General features: G+C 37.2%; 1 protein-coding gene across 3 annotated transcripts in view; it reads right to left on the bottom strand.

Moving 5' to 3' along the window:
* The window catches only part of KIF26B (kinesin family member 26B), a 286,786-nt gene that overhangs the window by 180,630 nt on the left and 84,661 nt on the right, over nucleotides 1-21,495 (bottom strand). For all 3 annotated transcript variants that reach the window (XM_048934933.1, XM_048934934.1, XM_048934935.1), the window contains one exon: nucleotides 19,623-20,156. In XM_048934933.1, the coding sequence (XP_048790890.1) occupies nucleotides 19,623-20,156 (534 nt within the window). The remainder of the gene's footprint in view (nucleotides 1-19,622; nucleotides 20,157-21,495) is intronic.

Below are 21,495 nucleotides of genomic sequence, written 5' to 3'. Positions count from 1 at the left end.
CAAGTAAGGCAGTAAAGTACTAACAGCTATATCCAAACATCCCCCTCATTCATTAAGCTCCACAGGTCAAGCCTCTGTGAACAGAACAGCAACACAAGGCTTCCAAGCTAGCATATTCCCATAATCACTCTGCAAACAACAACAACAAAAAAAATTGGAGCAACAGACTAATAAAGAGAGTTCTAGTCCCAGTTTTGGGTGGCTAGGCATTTCAGCAATGCAAAAAATAATACTGTGCACATACACAATAAAATCTGCTTGCTTTCCCATCAAGGAGATAACATGGCAATCTGTGAGAAAGCAAAGGCTGCCCCTAGCTTTCAGAATTACTTTTTTTTTTTTTTTTTTTTTAAGTCTACTTCATTAAAGTTTGCAATTCTTTTAATATGGCTGCTGCCTTATGTACACCTGGAAATTAATTGGATTACACCTGGAAATTAATTGGACTTTTTTCTACTGTGACTTTCATTTGCTATCAGATTTCTAATATATCATAAAAGAAAGCATCTTACATAATAAAAGGACTCTCTTCGTGTGGCTCATTTAAAGTTGATTGCATGTATGTAGATAGAGCGGTCACACGGTCACACTGTAAACCTTTTCCGCATCAGCTGCCTTTCAAGGCATCAGTGGCCAGTCTAGTTGTGCTAAAATAACTAGGGCAGAAGCGCGTGTGTGGACAGTGACCACACCTGACTTCCACCTGTACACATAACGCAGCAGTCAAGTGAACTGGCTGTACCCTCGCAGCTGAGGCAGAATCCTTTCAAGTTCACAGTGTGCAGGAGCAATACATTTGTTACGAAAACAAACTTTCATTTCTCTGATCAGTTACTATCATGACAGCAAATGTCAACGCATTATAAGGAGTTCAAATCTTACCACAGAGGTTTCTCTATCACGAACAGCAATCTGTAAGACACTGACCTTTCACTATCAGTTGACAAGAGCAGCTCTAGAAGCTATCAGAGTGCGTCAGCATGCGGGCCTAACTTAAATGGCATTATTGACCCAGAAAGCAACCTCTTTCTATAGCTAACAAGGAAGTAAGCAATAAAGAACACCATTACTTTTCCAACAGATAGATGTGGGAATCAGATCATCAGTCTTTATTTAAAAGATATATAATAAATTCTACCATTAAAATGTGGGGGAAAAAAATACTTCATTTCCAGTGTGGAAAGAAAAAATCTGACAGGCACAGAGATTCCCATACTAATTGCTTCATAAAAATGTGGCATTACAAAGTAAGGCAACACACACAATCACCACAAAAGCTCACATTTTGGGGGAATAGGATCAGTGAAAACCTGACACATCTCTTATCCAGCTACTCACAGAAGACTGAGTGAGTTTGACCTAGCTCTAGCAAATGTCTTGAATTTGTTTGAAACTTGGATTCTCCACTGCAAAGAATTACAAATGTCAGTTTTTCTGTAAACTGCAGCCAAAGTTTTAACTAAAGCAGTACTTACAGATAGTAGCACAGTAATACACAGTGTCTCTGTGCATTAACTAATATGATCATTCATAAAGTACTTTACAGTAACCAGAGGACTTGAATCTTGCATCTAAGGCATAAACTTTTGCACAAGCAAAAAATAAACTAATTTCTCAGTGACATTAATTTTCTTAGTTACTATTTTTCCCCAGCTCATATGAATTTTGTATCCTATTTTATTATGTTGGCCTATGACATCACACATACCATCATATTGGTGGTATGGCAGAAGAGGTTGAACCTTCCCACCAGTATTTAGTTACTTGTTGTTGCTGTGTGACAGATGGCAGCAGAGGGGCAGTCTGACAAAATGGCATCTGGCATGGAAGTGTGTATAAAGCAAAGATGTAGGACTGAATTCCTCCATGCAGAAAAGTGGCACCAGCTGACATTCATCAATGCTTGCTGAATGTTAATAAAGACCAAACAGTGGACACGAGCAAAATGAGGCAGTGGGTGATGCTTTTCAGCAACAACATTGTCATAGCAGCTGTGAAACAGCATGTCACTTCCACTAGAACAGCTTCTTACAAGCACGTCATGTAGGCTCTCATTCATTGCTGGCCAAAATGCATAGCTACTGATGGTAGCAGTTTTGAAAAACAGCATCTCATAGATGAGATTTTGCCTTATCAAATAGTGTCATTACACTCTTTGTATTTGTTGTCATTTTTATGGAGGTAAGTAGGAGGCATTACTTTTGGAGCAACCTGTGTAGTTAATAATTTAGAGGTACAACTCCCATAAATTCACTAATTAATCTCTGAAAAGTTTAAAAACCAAACTGCCCTTACCATGGAAAACTACAGCCCTAAAAGGTATTTTGCCTTATTTCAACAGCAGAGACCTTATCCCTACACAAGAGTATACTAAGTTCAGACTGGATTTCTGTAGAAACGAAAAAAAAATCATTTTGGGAAGCGTATTATGAAGACTCAAACCCTTCCAGGAGACTCCTATCTCCCAAAGTCTGTAGAAACTTCAGCCCAAGACACAGAATGCAGCAAGTTTGTAACTATTTTTTTTAGGTAAAGAGTCAACTCACTTGGAAGCCAGGTATATTTTGGACAAAGTAATACAGGTGTTTAGGAAGTTTAAGCTGAGAGACTGAAAATCCTTCTCGATTCAAAGATTTTAAGTTGGAAGATACACTTTGTAGTACCGTTTTCCATGCACTTTCCTACATCGTCTCTATGTAGAAGTACATTTTTAAAAGCTGATTATATAAAAGTTAACCTCTGACACTAATGATTATCAATACTGTTCATGCAGCTCTCTCTTTCACTGCTGCTATGAAAAATTAACCACTCATCGTTTGAAAGGATTCCAAGGAAAGTCTTGTATGTTCTATTCCAGCACTTAGTAAAATAAAAATTAAAATGCATATTTCAATGCTATGTTTACTTCAGGACAGATCTAAGGTTCCGAAAGTTCTCAGTTCTTTTAGAAAACTACATTGAAACCTACAGGAGGATAAAAAAACTGAAATATTGTGTTGAAACCTTGCTGTCTGGCCATTATGTTGACATATTCCTTCTCAGCATTTCAATTTAGCTTGATCAATACTGCAACATGTCTTCCAGTGCGCACCTGCATTGGAGTAAGATCTCTCATCTTAAAAAGAGAAATTTGTCTCATTCCTGAAGGAGAAAGCAATTTTTCTGTTTTTGTTTGAGCTCAGTTCCACATGAAGCATTTGTAAAGGAAATATAGCCACTCTCCTGCATGAGATTTAGTTGTTGAAATGCTTCTATATCCATTTAAGTACTCAAAATAAAATCAGCATCACTGAAGTTGCACATATTCACATGACCCATTCAGCTTATCATTTGTAATATTGTCCAAGGAGCCAGTTGGCTTTCTGAGAGCCTCCCATCTCATCAAAAGGTTATAACATGGAATTTTCTTTTACGGCATCATGACAGCTGCCCACATGCTGTATACAGCCTGTGGCAAGTGCAAGGTAGTCTGGTTTATTTTGCAATCTTTTTTTTTAGAGTTAATAAACAAAGTCTACTCATCTTGAATTTGCTAAAACCAGGCATTCACATCTATTACATATTAGCAAACTTGCTAGAAACTAAGCTACTTGTGTGTCAGAACCCTACAACTGGATTAAAGTAATATTACAATGGCATTGGGATGGAACTACTTTGAAGCTGATGCTGTGACATATACTTTTCATTCAAAATTGTTATTTTCTGATGTAGTCTTGGATACCCAAATAGGAGCCATTATTCGAGGTTGCATACAGAGCTGATCAAAAATTATACCCTATGTACAGAAGAGTTCAGTGGGTCAAAATGTAAATATGGGGAACTGGGTATTACTTAGTCAAAAAAACGCACAGACATTGTGTAGAAGTGGAAACAAGAAGCACCAACAGTCTGGTGTTGCAGGAGAGGCACTCTTAGGGGCTAGATTCCATCTGGAAAAGGCTCAGGGTTGAGCCTTGCGCTTGCCTAGGAAGCATTTATATTTCCTTCCCAAAAGCAGAGATGCTGATACAATCTTTCGAAGTCAAGAGCATATCCTTTCAGTGCAAATTTCCTTGCAAGACCTTGATCCCAGCCAACCTCTCAAGTCAAAAAGCATAACAATATTGTGTTCCTCCGTCTCCACAGGGAAGTAGCATTTAGCTTCAACTTCCATGCTGGAAAATTCCACTTTCTGGTAGATGCACAAACCACAGACTAATCTACCGTCTCAAAGCATAAGTCATGCTGAATCGCATTGCCCTTTGGCTTTGTGTAGCTACCTCACCCTTCTGTGTTGTCAAAACTGAGTTGAAGCAATAGTTAATTTCACAGTTATTGGTGCTAATAGGAGCTGCCATGAAATTATCTCATTTCCGAAGGAGTCAGTATGCAGTTGATATTTAAAAAGTCAACTCTACAAAGCTATGCATCAGCAGGAGTGACCTCTCAATTTAACAAGGTTCGTTCTTCTAATCTTTGTCACAATACCTGAACACCTGTCTTACTTTCATGTTAATAATAAAAATGTCCTGCTGAGGTCTTAAAATTATTTTATGACAGCAGCAGCCAACAGTTTTAACAGGAATACATGAAAAGGATTCAAAAGGTGTCAGAAGAGCCTTCAAACAAAACCACTAGCCAGACAGAAACAGCTCCTTCCTGGCCGTGAAGATGAATGCCTTAAGGCATAGGTTTGATTGCCTTATTACCTTCGTTTGCATAGTGCTACAGCTATTATTAGCTATCATAAAAATCACTCAACTAAGTATTTGACTTAGAGGCCTCTTCCTGCAGTGAATTCTATAGGCATGACTAGGTGCTGAGTTATGTCACTCTCTTCTGTTTACTCTAGATTTACTGCTGTCTCAGCTAATGAAAGCAAAAAGAAGGAACACATCCTCAACACCAAATTAAGCTCTCTGTGTGTGCTGTAAACTGCCAGGGACTGCACCTCCTTCCGTCCCGGTCTCCTTTCAGCAGCTCTGGAGAGGTCAACTTGTGAGCTTCAGGCTATGCACTTGCAGTGATATTCCACCAAATGGAATGGATATTCCCTACACAACACCAAATGCACTGTCAGGCTTTTACATGCACTTCTAGTTTACTTCTGTTTTCCAAGCTACTTGTGTTTTTGCAACCTGTTGTTGCATGCAATTTCTGTCACAATTTCAAACATGTTTGTTTCAGTTGGCCATTTTCAATTCACAAGTCTTTTTTTTTTTCTTTTTTCTTTTTTTTTTTTTTTTTTAAGGGAACCAACCTGGACATCACATTAGCCAAAGCTGGCCTAACATTTAATTCAAATCCATGCAATGATATTTTTCCCAGTACATTTTGGTCTGCAGGAACCATCATAATCTATCTTCACTGTGATAGCTTTACAGTAAGGAAACCACACTCCCACTTTTCCCTGTAGGTCCCTGTTAATCTGAGAACTTTAAGCGTGCTATCGGTTCTCAAGTGGAATTTAGTGCACATTCACTTGCAGACTGGGCAATTGATACCATTCTTCATCTCTCCTGACCAGTTAAATAATATCAGATTAACAAAATTTTCTTCTCACCACAGACTTAAGATTTAGGTTGCAACTCCTTTACTTTCCTCAGACAGCATTCAGAAAATCAGTAATCAATTTGAAAATAAAAACTACAGACATTTTCAAACTTGCATGGTCCTGAAAAGCAAATGATAGAAGGAAAGGGGCCACTGGCTGTAGTTTGGCCGTGCTCTGCAGCACTTTCTGAAAAGGCAGGAGAAACAGTTTAACATTCTTAACCTGCAACACTAAAACTGAAAATCCCTCAAAGAAGATATTCTTTCAAATTCAGTCAGTATAAACTGTTAAGAGAACTTGGACGAACAAATAATAACCACTTAATTCCTACAGGATAATTTTTCAGTAAAACAGAATTCAGATCAACTCAAGGGTAGCTTCCATACAGCTTGAATGAAGCTGATCTCATATCAGCCACTTGCTATCTAGAAGAAGGACAAAAGACAAATTACTTTCATGTGCAAAGTCTTATGCATCTTCCTAGTTAGTGTGTTTAACTTCAGAATGCAGTGCTCACACTCACTGCCAATTATTTACTCTTTCTTTCATAGGCACAGTTGGTGTGCATTTTCATAGCTAAAGCAGCTCACAGTACATAGACAGCTTGTTTTTCCAGTTCTTGATATTAATTATTGCTTCACTGCAGCCTTATCATTCCCTAACTTTTACCATTAACATCTGCTAACATTTATTCTTTATACTTTACATACCCTGGTCACTTTTTCCATTGCCAGCCTAAGAGACAGGAGTAAACAATAACATTTAAACAATTAAACAAATAAATTTAATGGAAAACTTAACAATAAAAACCCAGAAGCTTAAGAGTAAATATCAGCTTACGAAAATTATGTGAAAGTGTATAGTCATGTCTTATAGCTACACTTATTTCTTCCTCATAAAAGTCACTCTAAATAATCTTCAACAAGTTATTTCTCTACCTTTTACTCACAGCAGCAATGAGTATCTTTCTTCTACATAGCAAAAAGTCACGGCCCCAAGGAGCTTGCACAATAACCTAAAGTGACAAAGCACACTCCACTAGGGCCTAAAGATAAACACTGATTAAAATTAGTGCAGGAAATGTTGGTTGATATTTTTTATAAGCAAACACTGAGATTACATTAACTGGCCCACTAGGAATAAAACAGATTTACAATAGATTTAATTAAATGCATTTAATGAAGTCCAAATATAACAACAACAAACAAGCTAATCATCTGAAATATAGGAAACCATGCTGAACTGTAATAAATGCCTTATGGTTAGCTTCCATTTTCATTTTGGCTTTCAGCACCCCACAGAGAATTTGTATTTGCTCATGAAATGTTCTGAATTTTTCCTCTTCAACTTGTTTACTCAATTTGTAACATGAAAGTTTCAGAAGTTACTTTAAAATCAGTTTTTGAAAGGAAGCCTTTATTTTAATTAAATTTTAATAGACCATCATGAACTGATTTTCTGCTCCACAGTGACATGCCTAATGAAAGATCACCAACTCAAGGTCAGTGGGAGTGCAGTGATGTAATCTGTATACATGAGGAAAAAGGTCTCTGTCATTTTGTAAAATATTCTGCAGACATATTTAACAGTAAATTATCTTGCACAATTATTATTTTGACAAATTATATTTTGACACCAGGACAAAGGGAATATAAGACGGACATGAATCAGCTCCATACAGGAGAAGACCATTCAATGCACAGGATAATAAAGAACCACTCTTGAAAAACTTTCTAGAACCACTGCTTAATAAGTATTCTTAAGAGGGGCTGAAACATTCCCCATTACATAATATTAACTTTTAAATCTCACTGCTCTCTGATTCTTTGATCTTCTTAACATCAGCAGGATGGCATAATATTACTAAAAGCATAAAAGCATAATTGTTGCTCTATGATACGCAGAAGCAAACTTGATTTCACATTGATTTTACAACAGAATCTATCCTGAAGTTTCTCTTTTCCTTTGGAAGCAGAAAAGGAGTCTCACTAAGAAGAAATTCAGAGAAAAGATATACTTGTGTCTGTATAAGCAGAAATACGTGCGTACACAAAGAAAACAAACCAAGGATGCCCAAAAGATGAGAGGCAGAATCAATATATGTATACATTAAATAAAACGTTCACAGAGTTCTAGAAGACTTTCCACCGAGTTGCTCTGCTCACCACTGCCTTTGCAGCTGTAGAAAACAGGCAGTGTAACCCTTTCACTAACCCAGACGGTATGAACTGAAATACTCACTCCTGCATATCACCCCTACCTACAATGGATTTCATGCATACAGCATCCAATCCTATCCAACAGGTGATTATGAAAGGTTAGGGGAAAAAAAGCTTACAGTTTCAGCTCCTGATTTTTTCAGCAGATTATCATTATGGAATGCTCCCTAGGAGAAATCAGAGCATCATTTGAGGGTGACAGGATTGTAGCATTTGCTGGAACTACTTTTATTAGGAGCTGTGAGCTAAAAAAAAAAAAAAAAAAAAAAAAAAAAAAACCCTGTTATAAGGAGCTAAATTAAGTAAACAGTGGGAGAGATATACACTGGACTCAGAAGCTTGTTGAAATAATGTTTCAATAATGCTAAAATCTCAACATTTCATAGGTCAATTTAAAACTTCTAAAACCTTGATCTTCCCAAGAGTATACATTCAAGTAAATTCTTTATAAAACAAAGCCTTTCTTTCCTTTTTTTTTTTTTTTTCCCTTTCCTTTTCAGAAAACAAAGGAACACCTTGATGTAAATGCTGAAGTGCACAAACTCTGCACAGATGATGAAAAATCCACCCAGGTTTTATTTCAAGATTGAAACCAATCAACCCCAGTTTCTCAGCACTGACTGTGATATTTTTGGCCACTCTCATTTCTAAACATTTAGAAATCTTTGTCATCTTTAGAGGCCCTAGAACCAGCAGCCTCCTTGTCCTAGTGCAGATCATCCCAGTGGAACAAACCACTGAGGAGGCAGCAAGAGACAAACACTCCTAATATATAATTAAAGCATAATATATGATGGAGTTGGAAGAGGAAGCAAAGAAACCCACATCTCTAAGCCTAGAAAATCTCCTAATCTACGTAACCTGCCACAGTATGTTTTCATGGTACAATTGAGAATTGTGTTGTTTCCATTTCTTACTTCCTGTGTGTTGGCAGTGAACTACAGGGAAACTGATCAATTTAAAATTGATGAAATCTCACTACTTCACATTTTCTTCAGGTGTGTTCTGTATAATTTCTTTAATAATGATTGAACTATTTTCTGTTTTCTATATTTCACCACAATTGAGAAAATACACAGAAACAAAGCACAGAGATGATTGTGTGCACAGATTACATTTAAAACACAGCAATCTCCAGTGGTCTAAAGTTTGCCAGGATTGGAAAAGAAAAAAAAAAAAAGTAATAAAGCCTTGCAATTTTTTTTCCTGACACTAGTTACATCTTTAGAAACTACTACAAAGATGGAAGATTTAAATAAATCCACCTGCAAAATTCATAGTGATTATCAATCCTTTCCTGTACTTCTACTGGCATTATATTTCCCTCTGACTCCATGAGAATATTATCTTCAGTCCTTCAAACTGTTTGCATAGGTATTGACAACTGGACATTCTGACCTGACCAAAAGTATCTGAGGCCAAAAAGCAAAACAGTTATCTTATGAAAATAGAACATTCACTAAAAATCTTTTCTTTCTCTTATTCTGAATGAAATAAATCAGTGACAGAAATCTAATTCTCAAATTGGCTTATATTTAATTATTAGCTATATCTTCCTTACAGGGAAGAAAATATCACAGTACACAATTACAAAAAAAACCTTTTTCAATAAAAGCAGAGTTTAGGCTGATTTTTAATAGCCAATAGATCTTCTTAAAAAGCAGTAGGTAGAGCAGTAAAAGATACAACAAATTGCAGAATTCACATTACAGTACTGCATTACAACTATCCAGTGAGACACCAAATCACGCTCACTGGAGATCAATGCAGCTACCATGAAGCTAGAGGAACAAAAGCAATGTCCTTAAGTATAGTTCTAACCCATAATTCTTTTTGCATCTTTCGAATTAGTCAAAAGCCTGTGCATAAATTTATCCAGCTTTGTAGCAAACACACTTATACGCCATTTTCACTAATTTAAAAAGAATCAAGTAATTTGAAACCCACTTGTGACAGATGTTTACTTGATTCAAAGAGCTATCACAATAGGAACACCTCATTTGCACCCCTACCTACGCTACTAATAGCTTGCAATTGTTGCAGAACAGTCTTTGGATGTTCCTGTTTACCAGTCAGGTTATCTTTTTTTTATGTATAAAACCAAAGTCCTCAAGTACCTTAATGAAATGAGTGATGGTGACTGCTGTGCTCCCATGAAAGCAGAACTACAGATGGTTCTACTGAGACTTCCTAGTGACAAAGTGAGCACAGACCAATGTCTTGGAAGATGAACACTCATTACTTTCCCTTCCCTTCGATCTTTGGAGCAGTTCTAAGTCAGTTAGAAGGGTTAGTTGGGTGTGAAAGGTGAAGTGAAATTTCATATCTCCTCAGAAGACATTGCAGAATTTTTAAAAAGATGGGTTCATTAGGTGAGAGCGTTTTTTTTCCTCACCCCTGTATGGATGCAATCTTTCCTTGCTTTCCACTGAATAGCATTATACAAAAGTTGCTGTGTGATCAGCTTTCATTTGTCAAGAGAGCAATTCCAACAGACTCTTCAACTTAGGGATAGATCAAAGGCATGTGAAAGAAAAAAGCCTTTCCATCCACCAGCACAAAGGGAAGCCAAGACTGCTTGGAGTACAAAATTCTATGTCCGCTTACATCACCACTGCTATTCTCACACTCCAGCTGACCAGGTATTATAGAGTGGACATTGATCTCATTCTTATCTCTACTACACTGATGTCATGCCAGTTGCAAGACAATTATCCTGGAGTCAGAGAAAATACAGTTAGGCCTCAAATGTATTGTATCTGACAACACTCATCTCTGAAGTTTATAATGCTTCAGAACATAGAATAGTCCAGTTGGAAAGGACCTACAAAGAGCAATGAGTCCAACCACCTGACCACTTCAGGAGCGTTATCCAAATGCCTTTTGAACACTGACAGGCATGGGTCATCAACCACCTCCCTCAGAAACCTATTACAGAGTTCGACCACCTTCACAGTAAATACATTTTTCCTAATGCTAAGTCTGAATCTCTCCTGAGGTAACTTTATGCTGTTACCACAATGTTTATTGGTTACCTGGGAGAAGCTAGGGAAACATAAGTGAAGCACTTTCCTCCCTACTTCCAAGCCTCAAGAAGCTGCAGGGAGTGATGAGGTTACCTCTCAGCTTCTTTTTTCTACAGACTGGACAACTCAAGTGTCCTTAGACTCCCCTCATAAGATATGCCTTTCAGCCCTCTTTTATCAGCTTTGTTAGAGTCATAGAATCACTCGGGTTGGAAAAGATCTTAAGGATCATCAAATCCAATCACTACCTAACCATACTACCTTAACTCTAACAAACCTCCACTAAATCATGTCCCTGAGCACCACATCCAAATGGTTTTTAAACACATCCGGGGATGGTGACTCAACCACCTCCCTGGGGAACCTTATCCCAGTGCTTAACAACTTTCTATAAAGACATTTTTCCTGATATCCAACCTAAACTTACTCTAGCATAACTTGAGGCCATTTCCCTTTGTTCTGTCACCTGTCATCAGTGAGAACTGCTCTAGATGCTTTCAAGGACTTAACATCTTTTTTTATATTGTGAAGCCCAGGTATTCAACATTCAAGACCACACCACTGCTAAATAGTGGGACTATCACCTGTTTTGACTGGCTATGTTGTGGTTTAATGCACCCCAAAATGCAATTTGCCATCTTGGCTGCCAGGGCACAATGCTGATCCATGTTAAACCTATTATCAATCATCATCCCTGGATCTTTATCTGCAAGGGCTGCTCTCCAGTCATGCATCTCCCGGTCCGTACCTCTGGTCTGGCATCACTCCAGAATGACAATTCTATTGACCTTTTTTGTCATTACACCAAAAATTTTCATCTCAACTATTTCATGACAGAGGAAAAACCAATTGCTTTATTTCAAATCTACTGAATTAAAAGAAGATTATGCCAGCGGTGAATTTGATGCTCCATTTCAAATACTGTTTCAGAAACAGTTCAGAGAAAAAGAAACAGTGGCTTTACATAATAACTGTGCGGAATCACATTTCAGAGTTATATCAGCCCCTATTTGTTCCTTACTTCTCAAAAGCATAGCATCAAAGAAAAAAAAAAAAAAACTTTGTTGGTTTATTTTTTGCACAATAATGTAATTCTTCATAATTAAAAGCCCAGCTCCTAATTCCTAAGCAAAATCAAAGGAACAACATGTTTATTATGATGTCCCTAAATCTTATCTTAATTCCATGCATCAATGTGAGAAACAAATGTGTCTATCGTGGAGACAAGACACTGATTTGTGTCTCTTTGTGTGAAGGCTGAATCCCCTTAGGAATCTAAAGAAAAATGACTAAAATTTTTTTAATTCTTTTGTCAACCTTTGTTCTTCCTACATCTCAGATGGAATGAGTTACACTTGAGCAAACATCTCTGTTTTCTCTGTTTTTGCAACAGTTGTAGAACAACAGCAAGACACACAAGTAATATCGGTCTCTGGACTGAATCGTTATGCAGCTTTAAAGATCAGCACATTGCTCATACTAATGATTCAACTCAAGAAAGTTTTTAGAAGTAATGAATCTTCACATACTGCAGTAGGAACAAAAATAGAAAAGTATGAAATGTACAACTACACTGAGCCCCAGCAATATTGTTGAAATTTTATGAAAAACTCTAGTCTGTTTGTTACAGGGATACATCCAAAACACAGCACTCTTGTCATGTGGTGCTTATCCTTCTCTAGATTCGTTCTCTAATCCAGGCTCTCTCTCCAGCTGCCACTCAAGGGCCACTTCTAGAACAAAGAGACAAAGAGCATAAGCGCTAAGCACATCCCTCTCCCAGGCAGCCTAGTTGCACCTGTATTGGAAAGCTTCCATGGTGGTTTCAAGAATACTAGTCCTTAGCTACATATTTAAAGGAAACCTTCTCTCGAGAATATAAGATATCAATCACCTTATGTTATATGGAAACTTATTATTATTATTACTCAGGTAACAGAAAGATTTTGATGGTGGTTTTAGCTGCTCATGTAAGCACGTCTTTTATGTTCTCTCCTAAGCTTTTGGCATCAACACTATTTCTACGTTAATAGGTTCCACAGAATTGTATATCACTTGAAAAGCATGTTTCTTCTTCTCACTTCTGAATACACTCTCTTAATTTTTGAATCTCTATGTTCTTGAGCTATAAAATTAAGTATAAGGAGGAGCTGACTATTTTTGGTCAGTGGTTCTGTGCCACCTTATTTACAATAGAGGAAACAAAGAGAAATGTGTAATGCATCTGTTTGTCGTCTAACTCCATCCCATTTCTGCATAATTTATCCTCACTGTTAAACCATATCTTCTCTCAGTTCATTCTTTTGTTCAGTGTTGCAAGCAATGAGCACAGATATTATTTCAGAAACGAAACTGGTCTCATACTTGGAAAAAAATCTTAATCTATAAAGTAGGGAAGAAAACCAAAAGTCCAAATCCTCCTTAATTGTGTGATCTCCCGGCTTTCACTAAGTTACAGGATTAACTCACTCTTGTAATAGTCCACAGATTTCTTCCTCACATCACATCAGAGTCATGGGGTTTTCATACTCATAGGATAAGCCTACTTAGCCCTTTTCAGTCCATGGGATACCTTCTACTTCTTTCTTCCCTTCATCATCCTGGTATCATGAAGGGGGAAAGTAACAATTTTAAGGTCATTAAGTCAGGCATAAAAATGCCGTACAAGATCAAATCACCCCAGAGCAATGCAAAAAAGAAACCCCTCCATCAGTTAGTGAGGACTTCAGTTTCACCTCCTGATGGTGTTAGAGAATCCACAATTGGGCTGTTAGTTGAGGGGATGGATGGAATGAAATACAAATAACCAGTGTGTCTAACATACAAATTGAATGATCAATCATGGCAAAACGTTAGCTGATGACATACTGTGACTTTAGTAGGGTCATATTTTATTACTAATGATGTGGATTAAAAAGGCTTTTTAGTCACAAGCAAGCTACTTCAGAGATAACAACTAATGCATGAAGAATAAGGGCAACTGAGATATTAAAGTGAGGATGTTAATTTGAGTGTCAATGAATTTGTTTGACAATCTGTTTCATGGCCCAGTCAAACAAGCTTCGGAAACAAAATTCCTGTACTCCCAGTCTACAGTCTCTCTCTGAGTTAGTTCACTGCTAGAGTTAGGTGACTGAATATAAAAATCAAAAAATAAGTACAAAAGTTTCTCAGCATTGTCATTTACGATCAGTCACAGAATCACAGAATCACCCGGGTTGGAAGGGACCCCAAGGATCATGTAGTTCCAACCCCCCTGCCTAGCAGGGCCACCAAACATACACATTCAGATCAGGTTGCCCAGGACCCCGTCCAACCTGGCCTTAAACACGTCCAAGGACGGGGCATCCACAACCTCCCTGGGCAGCCCGTTCCAGGGCCTAACCACTCTCCTTGTAAAGAACTTCCCCCTAACATCCAACCTAAATCTTCCCTCCTTCAACTTGGATCCATTTCCCCTAGTCCTGCTGTTGTCAGCCCTTTTGAAGAGTTTACTCCCCTCCTGGGTGTAAGAGTCAGTAAGAGGAACAAAATTTTCTATGTTGTTCAGAGAGCCACCACACTCAAATGTAGATCTCACACATTCAGTGACTGAAAATAAGCCAACAAATTCTGGACCAAAACCAAACTGCACACAGACAAAAAAAAAACCCTCCTGTATTACAGATCTTGTGCAGAATCATGTGTGGTCATGTAAGAATACAGTATTAGAAAAGGCAGTATATAGATCTCCTTTTCTTTTGTTGTTAAGATGCTTTGGCAAAATGGGTCTGGCTCTAGGAAGACACTTGTCAACCTTGAGATGGAACAAGTAATATGATTTCTGTATCTTGCACTATATGTTTCAAAAGCTACTGTGGCAGTGTTGTAGCAATCACTAACATTTTAGCTTTATCACATTGAACACTTGAAGAAGCAACAGCAGCAGCAAGTGGAAAAGAAAGAAATTAGACAGTAGAGACTAAGAAAAAAGCTTGAAATCAAAATCCTGGATGAGAACACCCCACACATAGGCTTTGGCTCTGTATCTGAACTCTTCATCTTGTGCCCAACTCTAATCATTACCAGTTTCTTTTTAAAAGTCCGTGCCTGAAAGAACTGATGTGTTATGGGACAGCCATGACCTAAGTAAACTCCAAACAAATCATTTATCACTGCAGAACTCCATAAAAAGCTGGTTCTTTCTCAGAGAACAGTGTTCTTCTAAACACATATTTTAAATAAAAAGGAAACAGAAAGCACAGTAGGCTTTCATCAACTGTACACAAACAAAGCCTTTGATAATTTTCTCAATAGACTTGAGATCATTATGCCTGAGGCCAGGAGGCACTATGCAGTTTAAGATTTCATTTTACAAACTTTTGGTCAAAAGAGTCTTCTCAAGTGCAGTAAAGAAAGAAGCACTTTTTCATTGACTATCATTATGACCACAATATCCCCACTCAAAGCCTTACATATACATCTTTTTCTGTACCAAATTCAAACTTTACAACCTCAAGGTCAGAAGCAGGAGGTACTCACCATACCCACACCAACAGCTATGTTATCTGTTCCCCATCCTTCCCTTCCACAGCCTACGCTGTTCCTGAAGCTGTTGGCACTTCCTAGATCTATTTATTCTCTTACCTTCCTGTCACACAGATCTACAAACATGCTGTTGCTGATTTTATATTGAATTTTAATAATCTACTTAAAACCTAAAACATTAAAAGATGAAGTTTTAGTAAGATAACCAGAGGTGTCCTGGGGACCAAGGAAATTTAACATTCTGCAATTCAAACCACAAAGCATCTATTGCCACACTTGAGAGGTTTAGAGGTACACCAACAGAAGAGAACTATGAGGTTAATTTAGGCTAACAGAGGATGCTGATCATAAAGAAGAATGACTACTGCAAAACAGAGCTGCACTTTTACTTTGAAGCATTTTACTGCAACCACTTCAATCTACTCACCTATTGTCTACTCATTTCCCCTCAAAAGCAAAGTCTACATAAGTCTGAACTACTAAAGACTCAAATCTATTTTATTAATCTATTAATTTATTTAATCTGTTCTTTAATGTGGTGGTAAAATAGCTGAACCAGCAGATTTTTAGCAGCTTTGGATAACAAAGTAATAGAAAAGTTATGCATTCAATTTAGAATCACAGTCTGTATAAAAATAGTCTGTATAAAAATAAGTAACAGCAGTCATCTCATCAAGGTATTCATGGCTCCTGCAACACCATCCCAAACTCAATAGTTTCTCATTCTTTAAAAGCATTATATGATAACTGGTAAGCAAGAGAAGTGTACTTAACACTGTGATTTCACATTAGCAGTTGCACAAATAATTACAGGTAAAACCTCAACAATTTCAACAATTTTCTCTCAGAGGGGAAGGACTGAAATCACTTTGAGATATAAAGAGATCAACAGAAGCCTTTACAAGTGTTAAATCATAGCTAGATCCCCGTGGTATTTATCCAAATGCTCTCCTCTGATGACCAGACTCTATTCATTGTACTGAATTTTGGCTGGTATTTTCTGAGACACATTCAACAGAAATGGCTTACAGTTACCCTCACAAAGTAACCGTTTTAGCATTCCAGTGTTAATAGGACATTCTTAATGGGTTATACAATTTAAGATTAATCAGTTCTTTTCCCTGGATGTGATTCTCTGCTTCATAAGAGAACCACCTGCCAGTGAAGTTTGATTCAACTCCTTGGAGAAATCTGCATCAGCTGTTCATTTGTGAGCAGGGTTTAGGGAGGATCACAAGTTCTTGGAATTAGATCTTTAGATCTAGTCAAAGTGTAGCTAAATGTAGAATTACATAAAACAAGACTGGTGGGGACCAATGGGGTCATTTGGAGTAATCACCAAGTAGGATCAGTTTTGCCTAAACAATTGTGAGCAGATAATGCTCTGACTAAAGGGGTACCAACAGTGAGTTCCCAACATGCCTCCAAAAAATTTATTCCAGTGTTGAACTGTCTGTATCATGACAGCGGTTCTTCTACTTCTGACAAAGATCTCCCGTTAGACATTATTACTTCTATTTCTCAGGCTGTAAACATATGCTAAATTACTAATCTATAAATTTGCATTTGTTTTACTCCTGATGGCAATTACTTTTTCTGCAGAACTGATTGAATAGTGGGTATCATTTAAGATTAACCCTATGCTATTGCAGCATCTGAGCCCTACAATATCAAAACACTTTTATTCCAGCAGAATTGAAACAAAAGCTGCAATTTGTTCATCCCAAAGCAGTCTGGAGAAGATCCTAAGAAACAACCAACATCCTAAAAATTACAATAATGGGAATATTTTTAGCGAGTAAAATTGTAATGAATCAGTTCTGAGGCACTGCCTCTTCCAGTCTAATGTGTTTCACTTTTTGCTGATAATGCAGGAAGAAAATAAGGTCATGTTTCAAGGTACTCAACCATTTCTGTCAAGTTATCTGGACTGTCTAACAGAGCTAATTTACAATGGGAGGTGCCTACAAACAGGCGCCATTAAGTCTAGAGCAATGAGACTGATTTCTCCCTGAACATCAGTTTGACAAAATTATAATGCAGAAAGAAGAGCACTGTACTTCTGTGTGAGGTGCAAGGCTTTCTATCCCAATAGATTCTCTCCATTATTTTCTGTTCTTCTAAACTAATACACAGTGAAGCTTAATTAATCACTATTCTTAAGGAAAGAAAAAAATGAATATATATATGAATTATATATATGTTTAAAAATAACTAGTGTTTCTTTTTTTTTTAATTCTTCTTTGAATAAATAAAATTGGGGTTCTAATTAAGATAGGATAACAGATTCATCCTCACAGTGCTCTTCTCCAGCAGGATTTTGTAACTGCAATAATAAGAAAATAATGAAACATATACATAAGGGGGAGAGAGAACTTAAGTGTTCAAAAAAAAATGTAGCAAATAAAGTCATTTTCTGTATTTAAGAGCAGAAAAAAATAAATCAAAGCTTGCATCTCCTTACTACCTCAAGTTACAAAGAGATCACTTGTTACTCTTATTTGATTAATTTTCAGTCCAACACAGGTACTACATAACCAAACACTAAATCGTTGCAAAGTGTTTAAGAAGATCATTATAATTCCCTGACTGGACAATTAAATATGACATTTGAGTAAAGAGAGAATTTCAGTATTTGAAGGTTTTAATTCTTACAGAGATTATGAAATTTACTCTCAACCCTTCCATCACAAACCAGCACTGCTGGGGTAGTAGGGTTTTTGGTGGTTTTTTGTTGTTTGGTTTGGGGAAAGGTGTTGAACCTGATAGCAGACTGCAGCTACTATCCTTTCTATTTCAAGTTTAGCTAAAGGAGAGGAAAATGCTAAGGAACAGTTTTTGTGCTAAGTAGAATCAAATGGTATTCAGAAAATTTTGAGTATTAGATTCTCCTTAGTGAGTATCTTTAAGACAAAATAAACTGCCTAGGAATAATGAACGTTATTAAAAGATAAAGACATTTTCATAGAAGATGAGTTAAACGATCATGAATGCAATGAGACCCAACTAATTTTCCTAATAAAAATTATTACTCAGTTTTCTTAACGTGTATTCTTCTTTTTTTTTTTTTTTCTTAGATCAAACTGTGACTACATAGAAACCTGCCCAAATGTGATTCAGGTTCACTAGAGCATAGATCCACAAAACTATAAAGTCATATATTTTCCAGGTAAAATAATTGTAATGCATTACTAGTTTTACCACATCTTCTTTGGTGCATAGCAACAACTTAATGCTTATGAATAACACTTTTATTTCAGGCAATGTTATTAGTCACTCTCATATCAAGAAACTTTTAAGTATTAACTTAGGGACCTATGTTGTAGTTGGTTCATAACTTAATAGAAAGACCAACTTCCAAAGATGCTTATTCATGCCCAACAGGAATGGCTGGGATTGTTGAAAAAGAATAGGCTTCTGTTGCAATCTGTAAGTGCTTGGGCACACTAAAATTCCCACAACCTACAACTAAGTATTTTGCAAAACCTTCTTCCCCCTTCTGTGTGAGTTAGTGTGGGTGGGTTCTACGGGTACCCATGAATGCAGATGGTTAACAAAAGTAGCAGATCAGAAAAGATCAGAAGAACATGCTGATAAATACAAGACTATCTTCCTCAAACATTTAAGCTCCCCAAACACTTGAGGAAATTACTGGTCCTTCTGAATTCATGAGAACTACTACAAATCAAAACATCAAGAATCAGTTTAATCTGTAGAAGGCCACCAGCACACACTAGCAAAAATAATAATATAGGTATAACTTTGAGCTACATCAACATATGTGGTAGCTGCTACCCAAGGACAATAGGACCATAAATGCAAATGATGAACCAGAAAGACACTATGAATACTTCACGAATACCCAGCCAAAAATACAGGTACATCAGCACTGCTTCCCATAAACAAACAAGTGTGGTTGGCCTCCCAGCCATAAACTCAATCTCCAACCAAGTATTATGAGTGAGATGCACAATCTGAGTGAAGGAACAAATGAATGCACTGTGTGACTAGTTATTGGTTATTAACAACAACAGTTTGGTTCTATTATTAATAACAGCTGCATTAATAAAAGTAGTTCTAATGAATATTGGTCATGATCTCGGTCTCTCACAATTCCATTCCCTACCAGGTAAAAGAGAATTTAAAACCCTTCTTGTTCCAGTCCTTTGTATAGGAGTGGCTCTACTTCTCTACTTCTCCTCAACAGGACCAAACAGTGTTAGCATGCCCCTGCAAGCTTCTACGGGAGAAAAAGAAAATTAAAAAAAAAAAAGAAAGAAAGAGAAAGAAAAATCACTGTTGTTTAAAACTACTTACTTGGTAGGGATATAGAGTAACGCCATTCGTTCTTGACAAAGACCAAGTGCCATCGAGGTATTGATGAGCTTGGATAGCCACAGAATTGAGAACGTTACCATTGCTGGGGCTGGTGGCCATTTGAAAGCTGACCTTGGCTTGGTGTCCAGGAGAGCCATTTTTCTTCTCCACCCCATTAACAATTCCTAGACTGTTGGGTTTTCCACTGTGTTTGTTGGCAACAAAGCCTGTATAATTAGATGTAGCATAAGGTGCAGGCATGTATGCCCAGTCCCTGGGCTGTAAGCTGCCCACGTGCCGGGAGCTGACTAGTGTGGGAATATTAGAGAGGGGTGGGGGTGATCCTGGAGAGGCATCGTAATGTTCTGAGTTGGCAGCCTGCTCTAAGGTCAGCACCATCTGAATGGCCTCTTGCTTCAGCTGGTTCAAGTGTGTGGCACAAACGTCGCATCTGTTGTCCTTCTCATTCCATGCCTTCCGAATAGTATTGGGAACTTGGAGTTTGTCGTGAATCACTGAAGAGAATCCTGGGTCCTAAAAAACAGACAAGGATGGGGAAACAGACGAGAAATATTTAACTACTGTCAGTGCAGCAAAGCATTATTACTGCTGATTGTGCATTTCAGAAGCCAATTAATGAGATCAACTTAGCAAGCAAACAGAAGTCATTAGATACAGTTAATATATGCCAGCAGCAGGTTAAACAAAATGAAAAACTAGCTTATGTTGAAAAGAAATACTTTTTACTTTTACTGATAAATTACAGGTATTATAATTCCACTACAAATTCCACTGCATGGCAGGGAAAATGAATTAACTTGCTTCACACCACTGCACCTAATTTCTAACTTGAATGAAATCTACTCTTAGTTACACAGGTAAGATCAAGAGCAACTCCAGTGAAATCAGCAAGGTTCACTGTCTTTTCACCATTTGTAATGAACAATTTCCTCCTTGGAAAATGTATTTTAGAGGCCAAATCATGTGACTGGATTGCCTCTTGCCTCATATCCTTAACTAATGAATAGATTTTTAAATATGCCATTCTAATCTGACTACAGTTATTGACTGCTGGCTCAAACTGCACAGCGCTTCAGTAAATCATGAAGCCAAACTGCATTCATAGCAGGGCTTCCCACCAAACTTGATTAGTTCTTACAGTATCTTGCAGTCTTACAAACGCAGAGCAATTATGTGTGTGTTAAACAGAACAAACAATAACAGCTATGTGATGGAAACTAATATTTTTATGCACTAGTCTGAAGTTATCTCTTTTTTTCCAAAAAAAAAAAAAACAAAAAAAAAAAAACCAAAAAAACAGGAGTTCTCGATCAGCATGTGTGGTAAAGTAGATGAAGGAATAAAGCTTCATATTCAGTTTATTGTTAGGGAAATTGCATTCAATTAAGTGCGTTTACAGACCAGGCTTCCCCTCCTTAAGTTTTGGATACACAAAGGTAGACTTTATTATAACTGTGAAAAAGATTTACAGGCAGTAGTATGAGAGCCTATTTTTCTTTTTCTGCTTTGAAGCTTTATCAGATTTGGCAGTAAACTGAAATCAAACCAGAAGATTCAAAAAAAATCATGGAAATAAAGACCACTTTTTTCAAGAAATTAGATGAACTCAATGCCATCAAAGACAAACAGATTTCATATACCGATAGTTTAGCAGTATTGGGATAAAGTAGAGGAAGAGAATTCAGCAGTAGAGGGCCATATCCATTATATCCATCTTTATTATATACTCAAGCATCTTATTTTCACTGTTTAACTACCGTGAACAACCCCTCAGCATGCAGTGATTAATTGATTCATAAATCATGGCGCCTCTTTATGCACAGCAGCAAAAGAGCAGTTTTAGCCCCAGAAG

Source organism: Lagopus muta, chromosome 2, assembly GCF_023343835.1.
Source record: "Lagopus muta isolate bLagMut1 chromosome 2, bLagMut1 primary, whole genome shotgun sequence".
In the NCBI taxonomy this organism is placed as follows: domain Eukaryota; kingdom Metazoa; phylum Chordata; class Aves; order Galliformes; family Phasianidae; genus Lagopus; species Lagopus muta.
The sequence above is the reverse complement of the archived record's forward strand: the minus strand, read 5'-3'. Positions and strand labels throughout refer to the sequence as shown.